The sequence below is a fragment of the Salvelinus sp. IW2-2015 genome, linkage group LG7 (genome assembly GCF_002910315.2).
Source record: "Salvelinus sp. IW2-2015 linkage group LG7, ASM291031v2, whole genome shotgun sequence".
Classification (NCBI taxonomy): domain Eukaryota; kingdom Metazoa; phylum Chordata; class Actinopteri; order Salmoniformes; family Salmonidae; genus Salvelinus; species Salvelinus sp. IW2-2015.
The window spans coordinates 27,093,236-27,110,279 of record NC_036847.1 but is presented as its reverse complement, the minus strand read 5'-3'; the positions used below and the strand labels follow the sequence as shown (position 1 = coordinate 27,110,279).

Below are 17,044 nucleotides of genomic sequence, written 5' to 3'. Positions count from 1 at the left end.
CAATCGAGGAGGAGATTATCAGTGGTCTGTATTGTCTTTCATTTTCCTTATAATTGCTCCCACAGTTGATTCTTATCAAACCAAGCTGCTTACCTCTATGCCAGATTCAGTCTTCCCAGCCTGGTGCAGGTCTACAATTTGTTGTTTCTGGTTGTCCTTTGACAGCTCTTTGGTCTTGGCCATAGTGGAGTTTGGAGTGACTGTTGAGGTTGGACAGGTGTCTCTTTTATACTGATAACAAGTTCAAACAGGTGCCATTAATACAGGTAACGAGTGGAGGACAGAGGAGCCTCTTAAAGAAGAAGTTACAGGTTCTGTGAGAGCCAGAAAAATCTTGCTTGTTTGTAGGTGACCAAATACTTATTTTCCACCATAATTGGCAAATTAAAAATAAAATACAAAGTATTGAGATAAACTTTTGTTATTGACCAAATACTTATTTTCCACCATAATTTGCAAATAAATTCATTAAAAATCCTACAATGTGATTGTCTGGATTTTTTTTTCTCATTTTGTCTGTCATAGTTGAAGTGTACCTATGATGAAAATTACAGGCCTCTGTCATCTTTTTAAGTGGGAGAACTTGCACAATTGGTGGCTGACTAAATACTTTTTTGCCCCACTGTATATATATTTTTTTAAACCTTTATTTAACTAGGCAAGTCAGTTAAGAACAAATTCTTATTTTCAATGATGGCCTAGTGTTCCGGGTTCACTGCCTTGTTCAGGGGCAGAACGACAGACTTTTACCTTGTCGGCTCGGGATTCGATCCTGTAACCTTTCGGTTACTAGTCCAACGCTCTAACTACAAGCATACTCACAGATTTAGTGTTGATGTCAGCCCCTGCATTGGCCATCATGGTAGCCATGTCCTCTTTGCCATGTTTGGCTGCCCAGTGTAGAGCTGTCTGTGGCCAAAACAAGGAGGGAGATGTAAGCCATTTACAAAATACAGACAAATTCCCTATACTGTACATAACAAAAGCACTTTACTACAAAACTGACACAGGAGTTGCCATTTTATTTTTAAGTATACACAGATACTTGTATTATATTGGCATATACACAAATACTTGTAGATACATGTACATTCCCAGTGGTGGTTATTTAGTAGATAGTAATTAGCATAGTGTCATTACTCCTCTAACAAGGAGTTTAAACAGAGTGAATCAGATCAGGCTGAGAGCTCTGATAGGCTGGCTGAGGCAGTGGCCCAGCTGTGCACAGGAGGAGTAGAGAGATGGAGGGAGAGGTGGTGGGATGGTTTCCTGCCATCTGACTGAGCCTAATTACAAAACAACACTGCACTGTGCGCACAACAGGGGTGCCCAGCCACCTGTCATGGGGGGAAGATTGATGATGTTGGTGTGACCCGCAGAGGGGAGAGAGGGAGAGAGGGGAGACCCACCCAAGCATCACCCCACTGTCAGCACGCAGCCGTCAGAAGAACAGCACTGGGGCCCCTCCGTGCTGTGGGCATACCACACACGCTCAAAGACAACACGCACACACATACATACTCAAAGACCCACACACAACTCTCACATACAACATGCACACACAGACATGCACACACACAAAAAACAACACACGCACACACATGAAAACTCCCATGCACACCACATCCACCTGTCTGACAGTGTTGCTGTTGTGATCAACTGTGTTACTCTTGTCAATGGGTCTCTGAGCACTGAGCACTTCAGGCTGTGTAATAACAGGCTATTCAGCAGGTGAAAACATGGGCTGCTACAGATGTCAGTCTGTTAACGACAACCTGTGTGTCTGAGTCTGACTCCAGACATGGAACAGGGAAAACAAAAGTAGGTTTCCTATGTCAATCAAAATATGTCAATCAATCATCTCCTTTAGTTTGTTAGAAAGTATGAGCTTACAATCTGTGATTATTATTCATGCTTGTTTATAGCCATAATGGTTATTCTTTGTCTCCTGCATTGTGCACTATATACCACAACCTCAGTGAACTATACCAAAACCTCAATATCAGTTCTCATAGAAGCATGGGGGAAGATATACCTCTAGATGTCAAAAACAGGTCTGGGAGACAGATTGTGATAGATGAAGTCTGGCTCTGAGTATCTCTATCTCTGTTGTCTGCCCTGTCACACGCTGAAGACGGATTGGTCGGATGGGTCGTTTGAGTGGCTGCTCGGCGGGTCCCCTAGTGGGCAGGAGTGACGGACGAGGTCGGACAGGATGTGGCCTCAACCCCTCCACGTGCCTCTCGTTCCTGTCCTAGCCCGGTGGGGCCACCCCCCGCATGCCTGCCTGCTTGACTGATGACCAACTTTTTTTGTGTGTGAGTGTGTGTGAGTGTGAGTGTGAGTGTGAGTGTGTGTGTGTGTGTGTGTGTGTGTGTGTGTGTGTGTGTGTGTGTGTGTGTGTGTGTGTGTGTGTGTGTGTGTGTGTGTCATATACCCATTGTGGAGGTAAGTAAGTAGTGGCCAAAGGGCCGAGGGTTGGTCAACTGGAGACACATCTGACAAAATGACATGTGTGACACCTTGCTGTTCATAGTAAGACCACTGAGGAGTGATTGGAGAATGATATACTTACAAACTACAGGACAGGGTAAAAGGAAGTACATCCCAGTCCAACATGGCAGGAGGGGGGAGACCATGTCACATGTCGATGAAGTAAAAGAGAGAGATGGAGATCATGAAGGAATATGATACAGGTGTAGGATCCTAATTTGACATACAGTGAGCCGCAAAATAATTGGGACAGTGACAATTTTTGTTTTGGCTCTACTCCAGCACATTGGTTTGAAATGATACAATGATTATTAGGTTAAAGTGCAGACTGTCAGATTTAATTTGATGGTATTTTCATGATTTGTGGGTTAACCGTTTGTACTTTTTGTACATAGTCCCCCCATTTTAGGGTACCAAAAGTATTGGACAAAATGCACTTAAAAAGTTAAATATTTGGTCCTATTTTCAATGATTACATCAAGTTGAATGTTGGATGCATTTGCTGTTTGTCTTGGTTGTGTTTCAGATTATTTTGTGCCCAATAGAAATTAATGGTAAATAATGTATTTTGTCATTGTCACTGTCCCAATACTTCGGAGGCTATTAGTTAGCTAAAAGTAGGTAACATGAAAAGTGCAATACTGTCAAATCAAAATCAAATTTTATTGGTCTATATTTGTACACATATTTTTCAGATGTTATCGCAGCTGCAGCAAAACGCTTATGTTTCTGTTAATATTACCATGTGTTAGTGTGGGTTTTCAGTGAATTTATATAACTCACAAATCTCATCTGCACTTCCTGCGGTGCTAGAAAATTCTTACCAACAAAAGAGTGATCAAATGAAGATCCTACATCTATATGTTAGATGTGGTTAACATATGTTGGTCTTTGAATAAGCAAGTCTTAGTTAATGACAGTTGAGGGGGAGAGTAAGGCTACACAATGCATCTGCTATTGTGAAAGTCAAAGTTTATGAATGGTCTAATCTTTGTAGGTTACAGAGTCAGTTACAACCTCAGACCAAGGAACAAATGAAACCCAGACCTCCTCAAACTCAGGCCCTAGTTAAGGGTGACTTCATCGCCGAAGGGTGGTGGTTCGGTGGGCATCAAAGCCGTCCGAGGGAGATTTAGCATCTTCCCGAGGACACAACCAAAATTGTTCTTCAATTAATCTCAGCCTGCTCTATAACTTTTAGATTATCTTTAAGTGGTTGAAGTCTTTGTGGCGCATTAAGAGTCTCTCTCTAATCCCCCCCCCCCCATCTCCCTGCACTTCAATGGCGACCCTTGTATATTTTCCGGGTGGGTATGGTGATGGCAGGGGCTTAGGGTTAGGTCTTAGAAGGTGGTCTGAAACAGGACAGTGTGAGAACCCCAACAGAGGGGAGGGACAACAAACATAAACCCAAATCTCTTGAGCGCACAGGGAGACCAATAAAGGGATTTGGGTTGTCGGGCGGGGCGGGGCGGGGGGTTCAGGAGTTAAAAAGCTATCTTTCATAATCCTTTTGATAGTGGCACCGCAGGAAATGCATGATCTGATGTTTTTACATCACAGGGTTTTTAAAATACAATTAAGTAAAACAAAAACTATGGAATGTTGACTATTTGCAATTAGTACATATGGAATTGGGAGTTAGGAGCAGGTTTTACACTGCTTTTTACCTGTTGATAATGATGAGCAACGAAAATATGAGCAATCATGACCAAATGTTAATACACGTAATATAGGCTGTTGTTGTTAGGCACTTTTAAGTGGTCAAGAATTCAGAGACAGAACATATAAAGACTGCCCATTCAGTGGGATATCAATAGTCAGTCTACTTACCCCCTGAGAGAGACAGTCATGGTCACAGGCAGGAACAACATAGCAGATTCCAACCAGAAAAGAAACAATATTAGTCAAACTAACTACAAAGTTCATGCAGGTCATAACATACACTCTTCTATGTAGACCGCTCATGCACATGTAGTATACATATTTATTATATTCAAAAGCTTGGAGAAAGTATACTCACCGAGGTGAAGTCCTTTTAAAGCCAAATGAAGGAAAGAAGGAAAAAACTCAATATCAGTGTGGTGCTCTGACAGAGTTAAACATCTTAGAATACTTTTACCTGCATCCCATTAAAACATGGCTACTTTTTAATCCACAACATTTATATTGCAATGGCATACAGAATGATGAGGGTGACTTATAACACATTTTTAAGGGCAACGTTGGGTTGGGGCATGTGGGGGAGTTACCTTCTTGTTGGCCAGGGAGGGCTCCTGTTGTAGCAGCTGGGCGAGGTCAGAGAGACGGCCACACGCAGCAGAGTAGATCCATTCCTTCTCCACAGGGTCCAGCTGTAGGACAGGGAGTGGATGAGCTAAGTAAATGGCCAGCACAGACATCACAGTACTGTATACATTAACGTGTAGTATGAATATATGATTGTATACATTTACATTTTAGTAATTTAGCAGACGCGCATATTCAAAGCGATTTAAAGGAGCAACTAGGGTTAAATGCCTTGCTTAAGGACACATCGGCAGATTTGTCAACTAGTCGGCTTGGAAATTCGAAGCAGTGATGCTCTTAACCGCTAGGCTACCTGCCGCCTCTGTATATTAATGCTACCTGTATATTAATGAGGAAACTCACAGCCACTGGGGTGGAGCCCATACTGCCCGTACACTCCTCTTCCTGCTCTTCGGACTCTGACTGAGAGACATACACAAATCAGAGAATGGTTTATTTCAATTTAATAAAGAAAGTATCAATGGCAGCTAATGCTGACTTTTTTTTGACACAATTCACAATAGTCATAAATACACAATAAAACAATCAATACAATAAAATCCACGACTTTAAAATACATATTTTCTGAAAAAACATCAGTGCTGGGTTAAGGTACATACATATAGGTCACATTTAGACAAAAGTGGCAGTCCATAGATCAATGGTTGAGCAGACTTATTATGAAGGGTACTGCACTATTTTGGTAGCGCTTACTTCAAGTAAATTATCATGGAATATGATGAGTATGTGCTAAGAGCCTAATTCACACTCGTGCGCACACACACACACACACACATCATTATTACAATCACACTGTTTGTATTTATCACCTTAAACTTCAGAGATCAAAAGGGATGAAGTGATGCAAAAAGAGACAGACATACAAACAGACAGGATGGCAAATGGAGCCACAGCGCAAACACAGTTTTTCACACCAAGGGTACAATGTAATAATAACTGTGAACACACACCGTTTTACAGAGGGTCAAAAATGCTCAGAAAATAAAGCACAGAATTCTCGGAATGCACAAAAGTGTCATTCTGGCTGATTAATGTGGGGAGAAAATTGCCGTTTTCTTTATGTTTTGTTTTGTCAAGCTCTTGATTGCTAATTGTTCTCAGATCATACAGAGAGATGGTGTAAAACACACAACTCTTTCATGTCGCTGTCATACATGCCTTGTGTAACAAGAAAAGTGGAGGCCTATTTATTCAACCAATTCCACACTGGCACATGTCCACTTTTTTCTCTGCTGGAAAGAAAAATTACGGGGGAAGAAAAATACACTATATATACAAAAGTATGTGGACACCTCTTCAAATTAGTGGATTCGGCTATTTCAGCCACACCCGTTGGTGGCAGGTGTATAAAATCGAGCACACAGCCATGCAATCTCCATAGACATACATTGGCAGTAGAATGGCCTTACTGAAGAGCTCAGTGACTTTCAATGTGGCAGAGTCATAGGATGCCACCATTCCAACTTGCAACTGAAAGGTTGCAAGATCAAATCCCCGAGCTGACAAGGTAAAAATCGGTCGTTCCACCCCTGAACAAGGCAGTTAAGCCACTGTTCCTAGGCCGTCATTGAAAATAAGAATTTGTTCTTAACTGACTTGCCTAGTTAAATAAAGGTCAAATAAAAATGTAAAATAAAAAGCTCGCCGCCATTGGACTCATTGGAAACGCGTTTTCTGGAGTGAAGAATCACGCCTTACCATCTGTCAGTCCGATGGACTAATGGTTTGGCGGATGCCAGGAGAACGCTACCTGCCCCGATGCATAGTGCCAACTGTAAAGTTTGGTGGAGGAGAAATAATGGTCTGGGGCTGTTTTTCATGGTTCGGATAGGCCCATTAGTTCCACTAAAGGGAAATCTTAACGCTACAGCATACGATGACATTCTAGACGATTCTGTGCTTCCAACTTTGTGGCAACAGTTTGGGGAAGGCCCTTTCCTGTTTCAGCATGACAATACCCCCGTGTACAAAGCGAGGTGCATACAGAAATTGTTAGACGAGATCGGTGTGGAAGAACTTGTAGTCTATTTGTTGGACAGAATTTTTTTATCGTTGAGTTCTGAATTATTACAATAATAAGAGCTCTGAGCACTTTTCTTCTCCCTGTCATGTAATTCCATTCCCTTTGTCTAGGTTCAGAACGAGGGATTAGAACACTGTTCAGAACCAGGGATTGGAACACCGTTTAGAACCAGGGATTAGAACAACGTTCAGAGCCCGAGATTAGAACACCAAGCTCTTCAAGAGCAAATGAGAGTAGTATAAACAGAGTGCAAAGAGGAAGTTCAACCTGCCACAGTTTAACAGTATTTTTACACAGGGGAATATTTGCTGACAACTGGTTCTTTCCACAGACCTGTTAAAATCCAACACAGTGAAATATGATGAAGTAACATCAGGGGAAAATTCAATCTCAAAAGTATTTTCCTGATTCCTGGAGCTGCTCTCCTCACCTCCCACTGACATTTTGAGAGGGATGTGAGGAGAGCATTGGAAGACATCTTCTCCTCAGAACTTCTCTAACACTCTCTCCGCTTCTCTCCAATTTTATGAGGAGGCGAGGAGAGGGGATGCAAGGAATTGAGGAAAGACCTTTTGAGATTTAATCCTGCTGTCACTAGCCTCTCACCTTTGACCCTGAGTCTCTGTCTAGCTCATTCTCCCCGTTGCTGTGCACAAGGGGTTCCTCCGAAACAGACGGTGAGGGTTTTCTCTCAGTGTGCTGATCCTGGAGGCACAGCGACATAACATACAGAATGACGCCATTTCTCCATTCTCCATTTAATACGAACATTCTCAATTTACCCCTGGTTACTGTAGCTCTGCCAAAGTTCTAGCCACATTATACTGCATGTGCAGTGCACAGGGTATAAAATGTGCTCTGTTAACGGCTTGTTGAGGTGATCAGCTACAATTCACACTTTATGCAGAAACTACTTGTGTTGTGCTGTTGACCTTTTCCTGCCTTCAACAACAGTGTGAGTAGATACCGTGTGAGCTTGAACGCTTCATACATACTTCTGTGGACAATGACACTATCGGCTTAACATACAGTACCAGCCAAGTTGGGACACACACACTCATTCAAGGGTTTTTCTTTATTTTTTACTATTTGCTATATTGTAGAATAATAGTGAAGACATCAAAACTATGAAATAACACATATGGAATCATGTAGTAACCAAAAAAGTGTTAACTTCTTATGGCTGCAGAGGCAGTATTGAGTAGCTTGGATGAAAGGTGCACAGAGGTGCCCATAGTAAACTGCCTGCTCCTCAGTCCCAGTTGCTAATATATGCATATTATTATTCGTATTGGATAGAAAACACTCTGAAGTTTCTAAAACCGTTTGAATGATGTCTGTGAGTATAACAGAACTCATATGGCAGGCAAAAACCTGAGAAAAAATCCAAACAGGAAGTGGGAATTCTGAGGTTGGTAGATTTTCAACACAGCCCCTATTGAACAAACAGTGGGATATGGATGAGTTTGCACTTCCTACGGCTTCCACTAGATGTCAACAGTCTGTAGAACCTTTTCTGATGCCTCTACTGTGAAGTGGGGCCCGAAGGAGACAGGAAATAGTCAGGTCTACCATGACCTGACCATGCTCTGACCATGCGCGTTCACATGAGAGGGAGCTCTGTTCCATCGCATATCTGAAGTCAATGTAATTCTCCGGTTGGAACGTTACTGAAGAATTATGTTAAAAACATTCTAAAGATTGATTCAATACATCGTTTGACATGTTTCTACTGACTGTTACGGAACTTTCTGACATTTCGTCAGCTTTTAGTGAACGCGCTTTCTGACTTTGGATTTGTTTACCAAACACGCTAACAAAAATAGCTATTTGGACATAAATGATGGACATTACCGAACAAAACAAACATTTCTTGTGGAAGTGGGAGTCCTGGGAGTGCATTCCGACGAAGATCAGCAAAGGTAAGTGAAGATTTATAATGCTTTTTATGAGTTTTGTTGACTGCACAATTTGGCGGGTAACTGTATGGCTTCCTTTTGTGGCTGAACGCTGTTCTCAGATTATTGAATATTGTGCTTTTGCCGTAAAGATTTTTGAAATCTGACACAGCGGTTGCATTAAGAACAAGTGTATCTTTAATTCTATGTAAAACATGTATCTTTCATCAAAGTTTATGATGAGTATTTATGTTATTTGACGTGGCTCTCTGCAATTTCTCCGGATATTTTGGAGGCATTTCTGAACATGGCGCCAATGTAAACTGAGGTTTTTGGATATAAATATGAGCTTTATCTAACAAAACATATATGTATTGTGTAACATGAAGTCCTATGATTGTCATCTGATGAAGATCATCAAAGGTTAGTGATTCATTTTATCTCTATTTTTGCTTTTTGTGACTCCTGTCTTTAGCTGGAAAATGACTGTGTTTTTCTGTGATTTTGCAGTGACCTAACATAATCGTTTGTGGTGCTTTCGCTGTAAAGCCTATTTGAAATCGGACACTTTGGTGGGATTAACAACAAGATTACCTTAAAAATTGTATAAAATACATGTATGTTTGAGGAATTTTAATTATGAGATTTCTGTTGTTTAAATTTGGTGCCCAGCACTTTCACTGGCTGTCGTCATATCATCCCGTTAACTGGATTGCAGCCATAAGAAGTTTTAAACAAATGAAAATATATTTTACATTTGAAATTCTTCAAAGTAGCCACCCTTTGCCTTGATGACAAATTTGCACACGCTTGGCATTCTCTCATCCAGCTTCACCTGGAATGCTTTTCCAACAGTCTTAAAGGAGTTCCCACATATGCTGAGCACTTGTTGGCCGCTTTTCCTTCTCTACGGTTCAACTCATCCCAAACCATCTCAATTGGGTTGAGGTCAGCTGATTGTAGCCTAAATAGCCCTTACACAGCCTGGAGGTGTGTTGGGTCATTGTCCTGTTGAAAAACAAATGATAGTCCCACTAAGCGCAAACCAGATGGGATGGCGTATCGCTGCAGAATACTGTGGTAGCCATGCTGGTTAAGTGTGCCTTGAATTCTAAATAAATCACAAACAGTGTCACCAGCAAAGCACCCTCACACCATCACACCTCCTCCTCCATGCTTCATGATGGGAAACACACATGTGGAGATCATCCATTCATCTACTCTGTCTCACAGAGACATGGTGGTTGTAATCAAAAATCTACAATTTCGGACTCATCAGGACAGATTTCCACTGGTCTAATGTCCATTGCTCGTGTTTCTTGGCCCAAGCAAGTCTCTTCTTATAATTGGTGTCCTTTAGTAGTGGTTTCTTTTCAGCAATTCCACCATGAAGGCCTGATTCACGTAGTCTCCTCTGAACAGGGAAAGGGAAAGGGGATACCTAATCAGTAGTACAACTGAATGCATTCAACTGAAATGTGTCTTCCGCATTTAACCCTTCTGAATCAGAGAGGTGCGGAGGGATGCCTTAATCGACATCCACGTCTTATGTGCCCGGGGAACAGTGGGTTAACTGTGTTTTTCCTATGTTGTTGCCTTACAACCTGAAATTTAAATGGATTTCTATTTGGATTTCATGTAATAGACATACAAATAGAGTCCAAATTGGTGAAGTGAATTTTTTTTTATTTTTTTATTTTTTTATTCTGAAAAATTAAAAACAGAAAAGAGGTGCGTGCATATGCATTCTCCCCCTTTGCTATGAAGCCCCTAAATAAGACCTGGAGCAACCAATTACCTTCAGAAGTCACATAATTAGTTAAATGGTCAGGGACAAAGTTGTGGAGAAGTACAGAGAACTTGGAACATCCCACAGAGCACCATTAAATCAAATTTTTTTAAATAGAAAGAATATGGCACCATAACAAACCTGCCCACCAAAACTCACGGACCAGGCAAGGGGGGCATTAATCAGAGAGGCAACAAAGATAACCCTGAAGGAGTTGCAAAGCTCCACAACGGAGATTGGAGTATCTGTCCATAGGAACACTTTAAGCCATACACTCCACAGAGCTGGGCTTCAGGGAAGAGTGGACAGAAAAAAGCCATTGCTTAAAAAAAAAAGCAAACATGTTTGGTGTTCGCCAAAAGGCATGTGGGAGACTCCCCAAACATATGGAAGAAGGTCAGATGAGACTAAAATTGAGCTTTTTGGCCATCAAGGAAAACGCAATGTCTGGCGCAAACCCAACACCTCTCATCACCCTGAGAACATCATCCCCACAGTGAAGCATGGTGGTGGCAGCATCATGCTGTGAGGATGTTTTTCATCGGCAGGGACTGGGAAACTGGTCAGAATTGAAGGATGGCGCAAAATACAGGGAAATTCTTGAGGGAAACCTGTTTCAGTCTTCCATAGATTTGAGACTGGGACGGAGGTTCACCTTCCAGCAGGACAATGACCCTAAGCATACTACTAAAGCAACACTCAAGTGGTTTAAGGGGAAACATTTAAATGTCTTGGAATGGCCTAGTCAAAGCCCAGACCTCAATCCAATTGAGAATATGTGGTATGACTTAAAGATTGCTGTACACCAGCGGAACCCATCCTACTTGAAGGAGCTGGAGCAGTTTTGCCTTGAAGAATGGGCAAATCCCAGGGGCTAGATGTGCCAAGCTTACAGAGACATACCCCAAGAGACTTGCAGCTGTAATTGCTGCAAAAGGTGGCTCTACAAAGTGTTGACTTTGGGGGGTGAATAGTTATGCACGCTCAAGTTTTCTGTTTTTTTGTGTTATTTCTTGTCTGTTTCACTTTTTATTTTATTTTGCATCTTCATAGTGCTAGGCATGTTGTGTAAATCAAATGATACAAATCCCCCAAAAATATATTTTAATTCCAGGTTGTAAGGCAACAAAATAGGAAAAATGCCAAGAGGGGTGAATACTTTCGCAAGCCACTGTAACTCTACTGAACTTATCCTCTGCAGCAGAGGTAACTCTGGGTCTTCCTTTCCTGTGGCGGTCCTCATGAGAGCCAATTTCATCATAGCGATTGATGGTTTTTGCGACTGCACTCTCATGTCTTAAAGTAATGATGGACTGTCGTTTCTCTTTGCTTATTTGAGCTGTTCTTGCCAAAATATGGACTTGGTCTTTTACCAAATAGGGCTATCTTCTGTATACCAACCCTACCTTGTCACAACACAACTGATTGGCTCAAACGCAGGAAAGAGGAAAGAAATTCCACAAATGAACTTTTAACAAGGCACACCTGTTAATTGAAATGCATTCCAGGTGACTATATCATGAAGCTGGATGAGAGAATGCTATGAGTGTGCAAAGCTGTCATTAAGGCAAATGGTGGCTATTTTGAAGAATTTAAAATATGAAATATATTTTGATATGTTTAACACTTTTTTGGTTACTACATGATTCCATATGTGTTATTTCATAGTTTTGATGACTTCACTATTATTATACAACGTAGAAAATAGTCAAAATAAAGAAAAACCCTGGAATGAGTATGTGTGTCCAAACCTTTTTACTGGTACTGAATAATCTCTTTGAATGCTAGGATTGTAGACACACTACACACTACTACTAAGATTGTTTTCCATGAACAATATGTAAAATCACTTCAGCCAGATTATCGTGTAAATTGAAGAGCAGAATAATGGGTTTTATTGAGGTCAAATATCATTGTGCAAATTACCCTTACATTTATCGCAGGGGCGGTCACTGGGCTGGTCCATTTTTAGCCCAGTGGGCCTGTCTAACTTGGGTTTTTAGCATTAAATGATAATTATCTGACAAATAAGAGGGGCCTGGGGGGGGGGTGGGGGGGGGGGCATGAGGGAAAAAATGTGTGGGGGCCTCAAGGGAAAGAATGGGCTGGTGTGTTAGAAATGCCAGTTCAGTTGCCATTTCTGGTTCCAGTCCACCCCAGATTTATCAGGAAATACAATTACAATTTTGCAGCTCAAACATAATGGGAATGACAAGCTAAATTTGGTTCTGAACAGCTACACCCTTTGAGTAAAAGATACAGCCACTGGAACAAGTTGTTTGACTTTCTCATCATTAAACCCGTCTGTGCTTCAACTCTTATGCCCAGAATGAGGTCTGATGCCAGAATGAGAGAGCAGTCATACTTAACTCAATTCCATAGGAAATGGATGAGACTGATAGTAGTGGCAAGTCTTGTTTTCATACAGACTTATTCCTCTCTAATGCTGTCATGGCATTTATATTTTATCAAATGTGCAGATGTAACAGATGTGAAATGGCTAGCTAGTTAGCGGTGGTGCGCGCTAATAGCCTTTCAATCGGTGACGTCACTTGCTCTGAGACCTTGAAGTAGTGGTTCCCCTGGCTCTGCAAGGGCCGCGGCTTTTGTGGAGCGATGGGTAACGATGCTTCGTGGGTGACTGTTGTTGATGTGTGCAGAGGGTCCCTGGTTCGCGCCCGGGTCGGGGCGAGGGGACGGACTAAAGTTACACTGTTACACAGACTTGAGCAGACTAAAGGGCACACACAAGTATCAAGGACATAGTCTAGTGAGCCAACATAGAGACTGACCTCTTGCATGTGCTCCTGCTCGGGTGCCTCTGTGACAGTAATGCTGGGGCCTCTTCCACACCACGTCACCTGGGAAGGCTTCCTCTCCTCTGCCCTGGCCGGTTCAGGCTGGAGGTCTGGTTCCATCTGGGCACTGGAGAGAGACGAGACCCCTGACCCATCCCACTGGGCTGAGGCCGATGGCCTGGCAGGGCTGGCCTGTCTGTCTGTCCCAGGCTCTGTCTCACTGTCCTGCTTCTGCTGCCGGTATCTCTTCTTCAGAACTAGGTACTTCTCACCCTGATGGGGACAGACAGCAGACCGGCAGGAGATGAGGAGGGTAAAGGCCTACTGTATGTGAGAGGTCAACTTTGACCTAAAAGTAAAGTAATTATTGTAAGTTGCCCTTTCTAATTACTATGTAACTGAATGGTAATAACAACACTGTATATAACCAATAACACAACAAACTACATAGTAAACAGACCCAACAAAGAAATGCCATATCCTTTTTTAGTTTCATACAATTTAACTACCATGGCTGACTCAATATTGTGGAAAGGGAACTTGATTTGAGTGTGGAGCATTAAAGAAATATGCACACTGATTTTATCACAGCTTTTCACGGCACACAATCCACAAATGGTCAAAAGCTCTACTTCACTTACATTCTCTGATTTCACAACAGCAATCCTGTCGATGGTCTGTTTGAACTCCTCTCTGTATTTGGCTGGGGAAAAGAAACAATGTTGGCATATCCACTTTCAAAAACATGATATCACTTTTTGTTCTCTCCCAAAACCTCAGACTTTCATTCTCTGAGGGATTTAGAGAAAACATGTCAAAGGATGACGAGGAAAACAAATATAATTTGGTCTAACAATACTTTATAACAAGTGTAGTAATAGATTTCTTATGGAATAATAACCACTAATAGGATCAAGTGTTATCTTATGATTGATTAGATTTATCTGAAACGGAATGTTCTATTTACTCTAAATAAGGCTGTTGCATCACTCTGGCATTCCAAGATGTAGACCTTTTGAACCAGAAGAATGCGTGATGGCTATTTGAGATTATTGTGTGGCCTGTGAAGGCTGGTGGTTGATCTCCCCTCCCTGTTATTTCACCATATTCCTCCTGCCTGCAGAGACCAGGCCTCTGTCCCAAATGACACCCTATTGCCAATTTAGTGCACTACTTATGACCAGGGCCCATAGAGCTCTGGGCAAAAGTAGTGCCCTATATAAGGAATAGGGTGCAATTTGGGGTGAACTCCAGGGGCTGCAGGAGTGAGGGGCTGTCATTCTTCATTCCTCTGCAGGCCAAGCACTGCTCCAGTTGCAAAACAATCATCTCAGAACAAAGTCACTGACTGGGAAAAGGGACAGAGGGGACAGAGGGGAAACCAGACCTCTCGCTGCCAACATGAGAGCAGGCAAAAAAAATAAAAAACTCTACTCACGCATCATCTCCAAAAATCCCAACCCCAACCTATCTGTCTATTTCTGCAGTATTAAAGCTTTCCTATGGGAACCCAAACCAACTGCAGATGGATGGCTATTACAATAGTTAACTATTTAACTCCTTCTCTCACAGATACAACTGAGTTTGTGAAATTATATTCAGACTTGATGCTGACAGACGTTGGTTTATATAGGGTACTGTTTCTGAGAATTGATCCATTACTCCAGCGGCCAGACCACTTAATTAACATAGACCATCCTAGTTCAACATACAAAATACTAATGGCAGAAGCCCTGTGTTTGAAAGAATGCTTAGGTATGAAAGAATATATACAGCTGGACAATTGACCTCTTTCCTTTTTCCTGACAGCAGGGTAAGGAAATAACATTTCAGAATGAGACAGTAGTTCACAACTTCACATCCACAAAAACAGGAAATCCAGAGGAAGTGGCCACTTACATCACATCAACAAAATAATTCCTGACTTAGTAATATAGGGGTGACACAGTTTACATGTGCAGTTATTCATTAGCATGAAGTAGACAGATAACCATAGCAACTGGACAGACACAGCAATGTTAGATATCACGTTCCCACAATGTCCCCATTTTGTTCCATCGTAATAAAAGAGCACTCCATTAGAGATCTAGCTGTGCTGTTATGTGGCATAATTTATTGCATTATGATTAAAACACTATTATGGTGCAATAGTGCCCATTAAAGAAGGGAACACATGTTGTTATAACAGACTTTAAGTACTGTATGTACTGAAAATCATTTCCATAATTGGACACTCCAGCCATGTCAGATGGCACAGTAAAGCAGCTTTCGTTGGAAACCTCTGTCAACCACTGTACCACTGAGATAGCATCTGGACAGTACAAGCCGTACAACTGTAATACAAGGTCACATTAGATAATCATTTATCTAGAGCCGGTCAAACATGTTAAGGCCTAGTTATTTTATCCAGTACCAAGCTGGGAAAATGCTGTGGTGTAGTGCATGGGAAATGATTGGTAAAGCATAACAACATATTTTTATATCACAGTCTCGGGTTTAAGGATAATGCTGTCTTGGGTTCATGATTCAGGGGCTGGTATCAATTACAGAAAGGCAGCATCATAATCACACTGTTTATCAGGGTGAAGCATTGTTGTAAGGTCACAACAACAGAATACCACAGTCCAATGGTGAAAATTATTCGTTGGAGTGGTCTGGATCTGAGGCTTGGGTAGCGGGCACTGGAGAATTCATGCAGCTATAACTGGTCTCAAAGGAAATGACAGAATTCCTGGTGTAATTGTATCTGTTTAAAGGACCTTTAATGTAAAGCAGATGTTACGTTTAAGCTAACCGACTGGGGATTGGAAACAATGAGAAACAAATGGGTTTACGGGAAAACTATATATGAAATTGGAAACCGTTGAATATGATCATATCATGAAAGCTACATGACAGATGTCGCACGAGGCGAGACATGGTACGGTCAGTGACATCGCTAAAAGCCATCCATCACTGAACACATGAAACTGTTGCTGTTGAGGTTAAATCCTTTCTCAATTCTACATTTTAGACACAATGTACAGCTACTTACCACGCAGCTCCATGTCCTTGTGACCAATAAAAGGCTTGTATGTTTTCATTAAATCTGAATTTTTTACTTTCCCTCCGGCTGAGTAGAAATAATCCAACAACGATTCTTCACTTACATCACCCATTATCGATATATCTATGCTCGTGTTCTATGATAAAATCAGGTTTCTTTCCGAATTCCTATGGTCTTGCTGCTATGACATTGTAGCGTATCCTGGCTAATTTGAGAGAAAAAAATGTGTATACTACATCCAACTTTACTCCACCGAACTCCACCCAAACCCAACCACTCAATGCGCATCCTCCGGTTAACTCTTTCAGGACTGAAACAAAGCTGAGAGGGAGACAGCAAGGGTTTTTGACAGCATGTTACAACTTTAGTACAGTGGCATAGATATTTGTTCAAACAACTCCTAGGCTTCTCTTACAATGTCAAAGTCTTTGGCATAGCACTGAGCAACCCATCCTTTTTCAATGCATTATTAGCCTAGTCTATAGTATCGTTATTTTATAACCTTTGAGTCAGCATCTTCCACAAAGTCTAGGACCTAGGGGCCTATGTTTGCCTTCAATGCTTGTAATTCTACTGCCTTTTAGGGAGACACTTCATCTATGATATGACTTTAAGGTTTAGAATAAAACATTTTCCTTTGAATTTTTAGATTTTTAAAACTTTTTTTATTAGGTTTAGATTAAAACA

At 41.5% G+C, this 17,044-nt stretch overlaps 1 protein-coding gene across 1 annotated transcript in view; it reads right to left on the bottom strand.

Annotated features, from left to right (window-relative positions):
• The window catches only part of LOC111966741 (ankyrin repeat domain-containing protein SOWAHC-like), a 29,071-nt gene extending 12,434 nt beyond the window's left edge, over positions 1–16,637 (bottom strand). The window contains exons 1-8 of the mRNA XM_070444578.1: positions 16,346–16,637; positions 13,953–14,014; positions 13,306–13,584; positions 7,433–7,531; positions 5,146–5,205; positions 4,746–4,847; positions 3,526–3,540; positions 823–909 (exon numbers count right to left, since the gene is read on the bottom strand). Coding sequence (XP_070300679.1) covers positions 823–909; positions 3,526–3,540; positions 4,746–4,847; positions 5,146–5,205; positions 7,433–7,531; positions 13,306–13,584; positions 13,953–14,014; positions 16,346–16,469 — 828 coding nt within the window. The 5' untranslated portion in view covers positions 16,470–16,637. The remainder of the gene's footprint in view (positions 1–822; positions 910–3,525; positions 3,541–4,745; positions 4,848–5,145; positions 5,206–7,432; positions 7,532–13,305; positions 13,585–13,952; positions 14,015–16,345) is intronic.
• Positions 16,638–17,044: the final 407 nt, after the last annotated feature.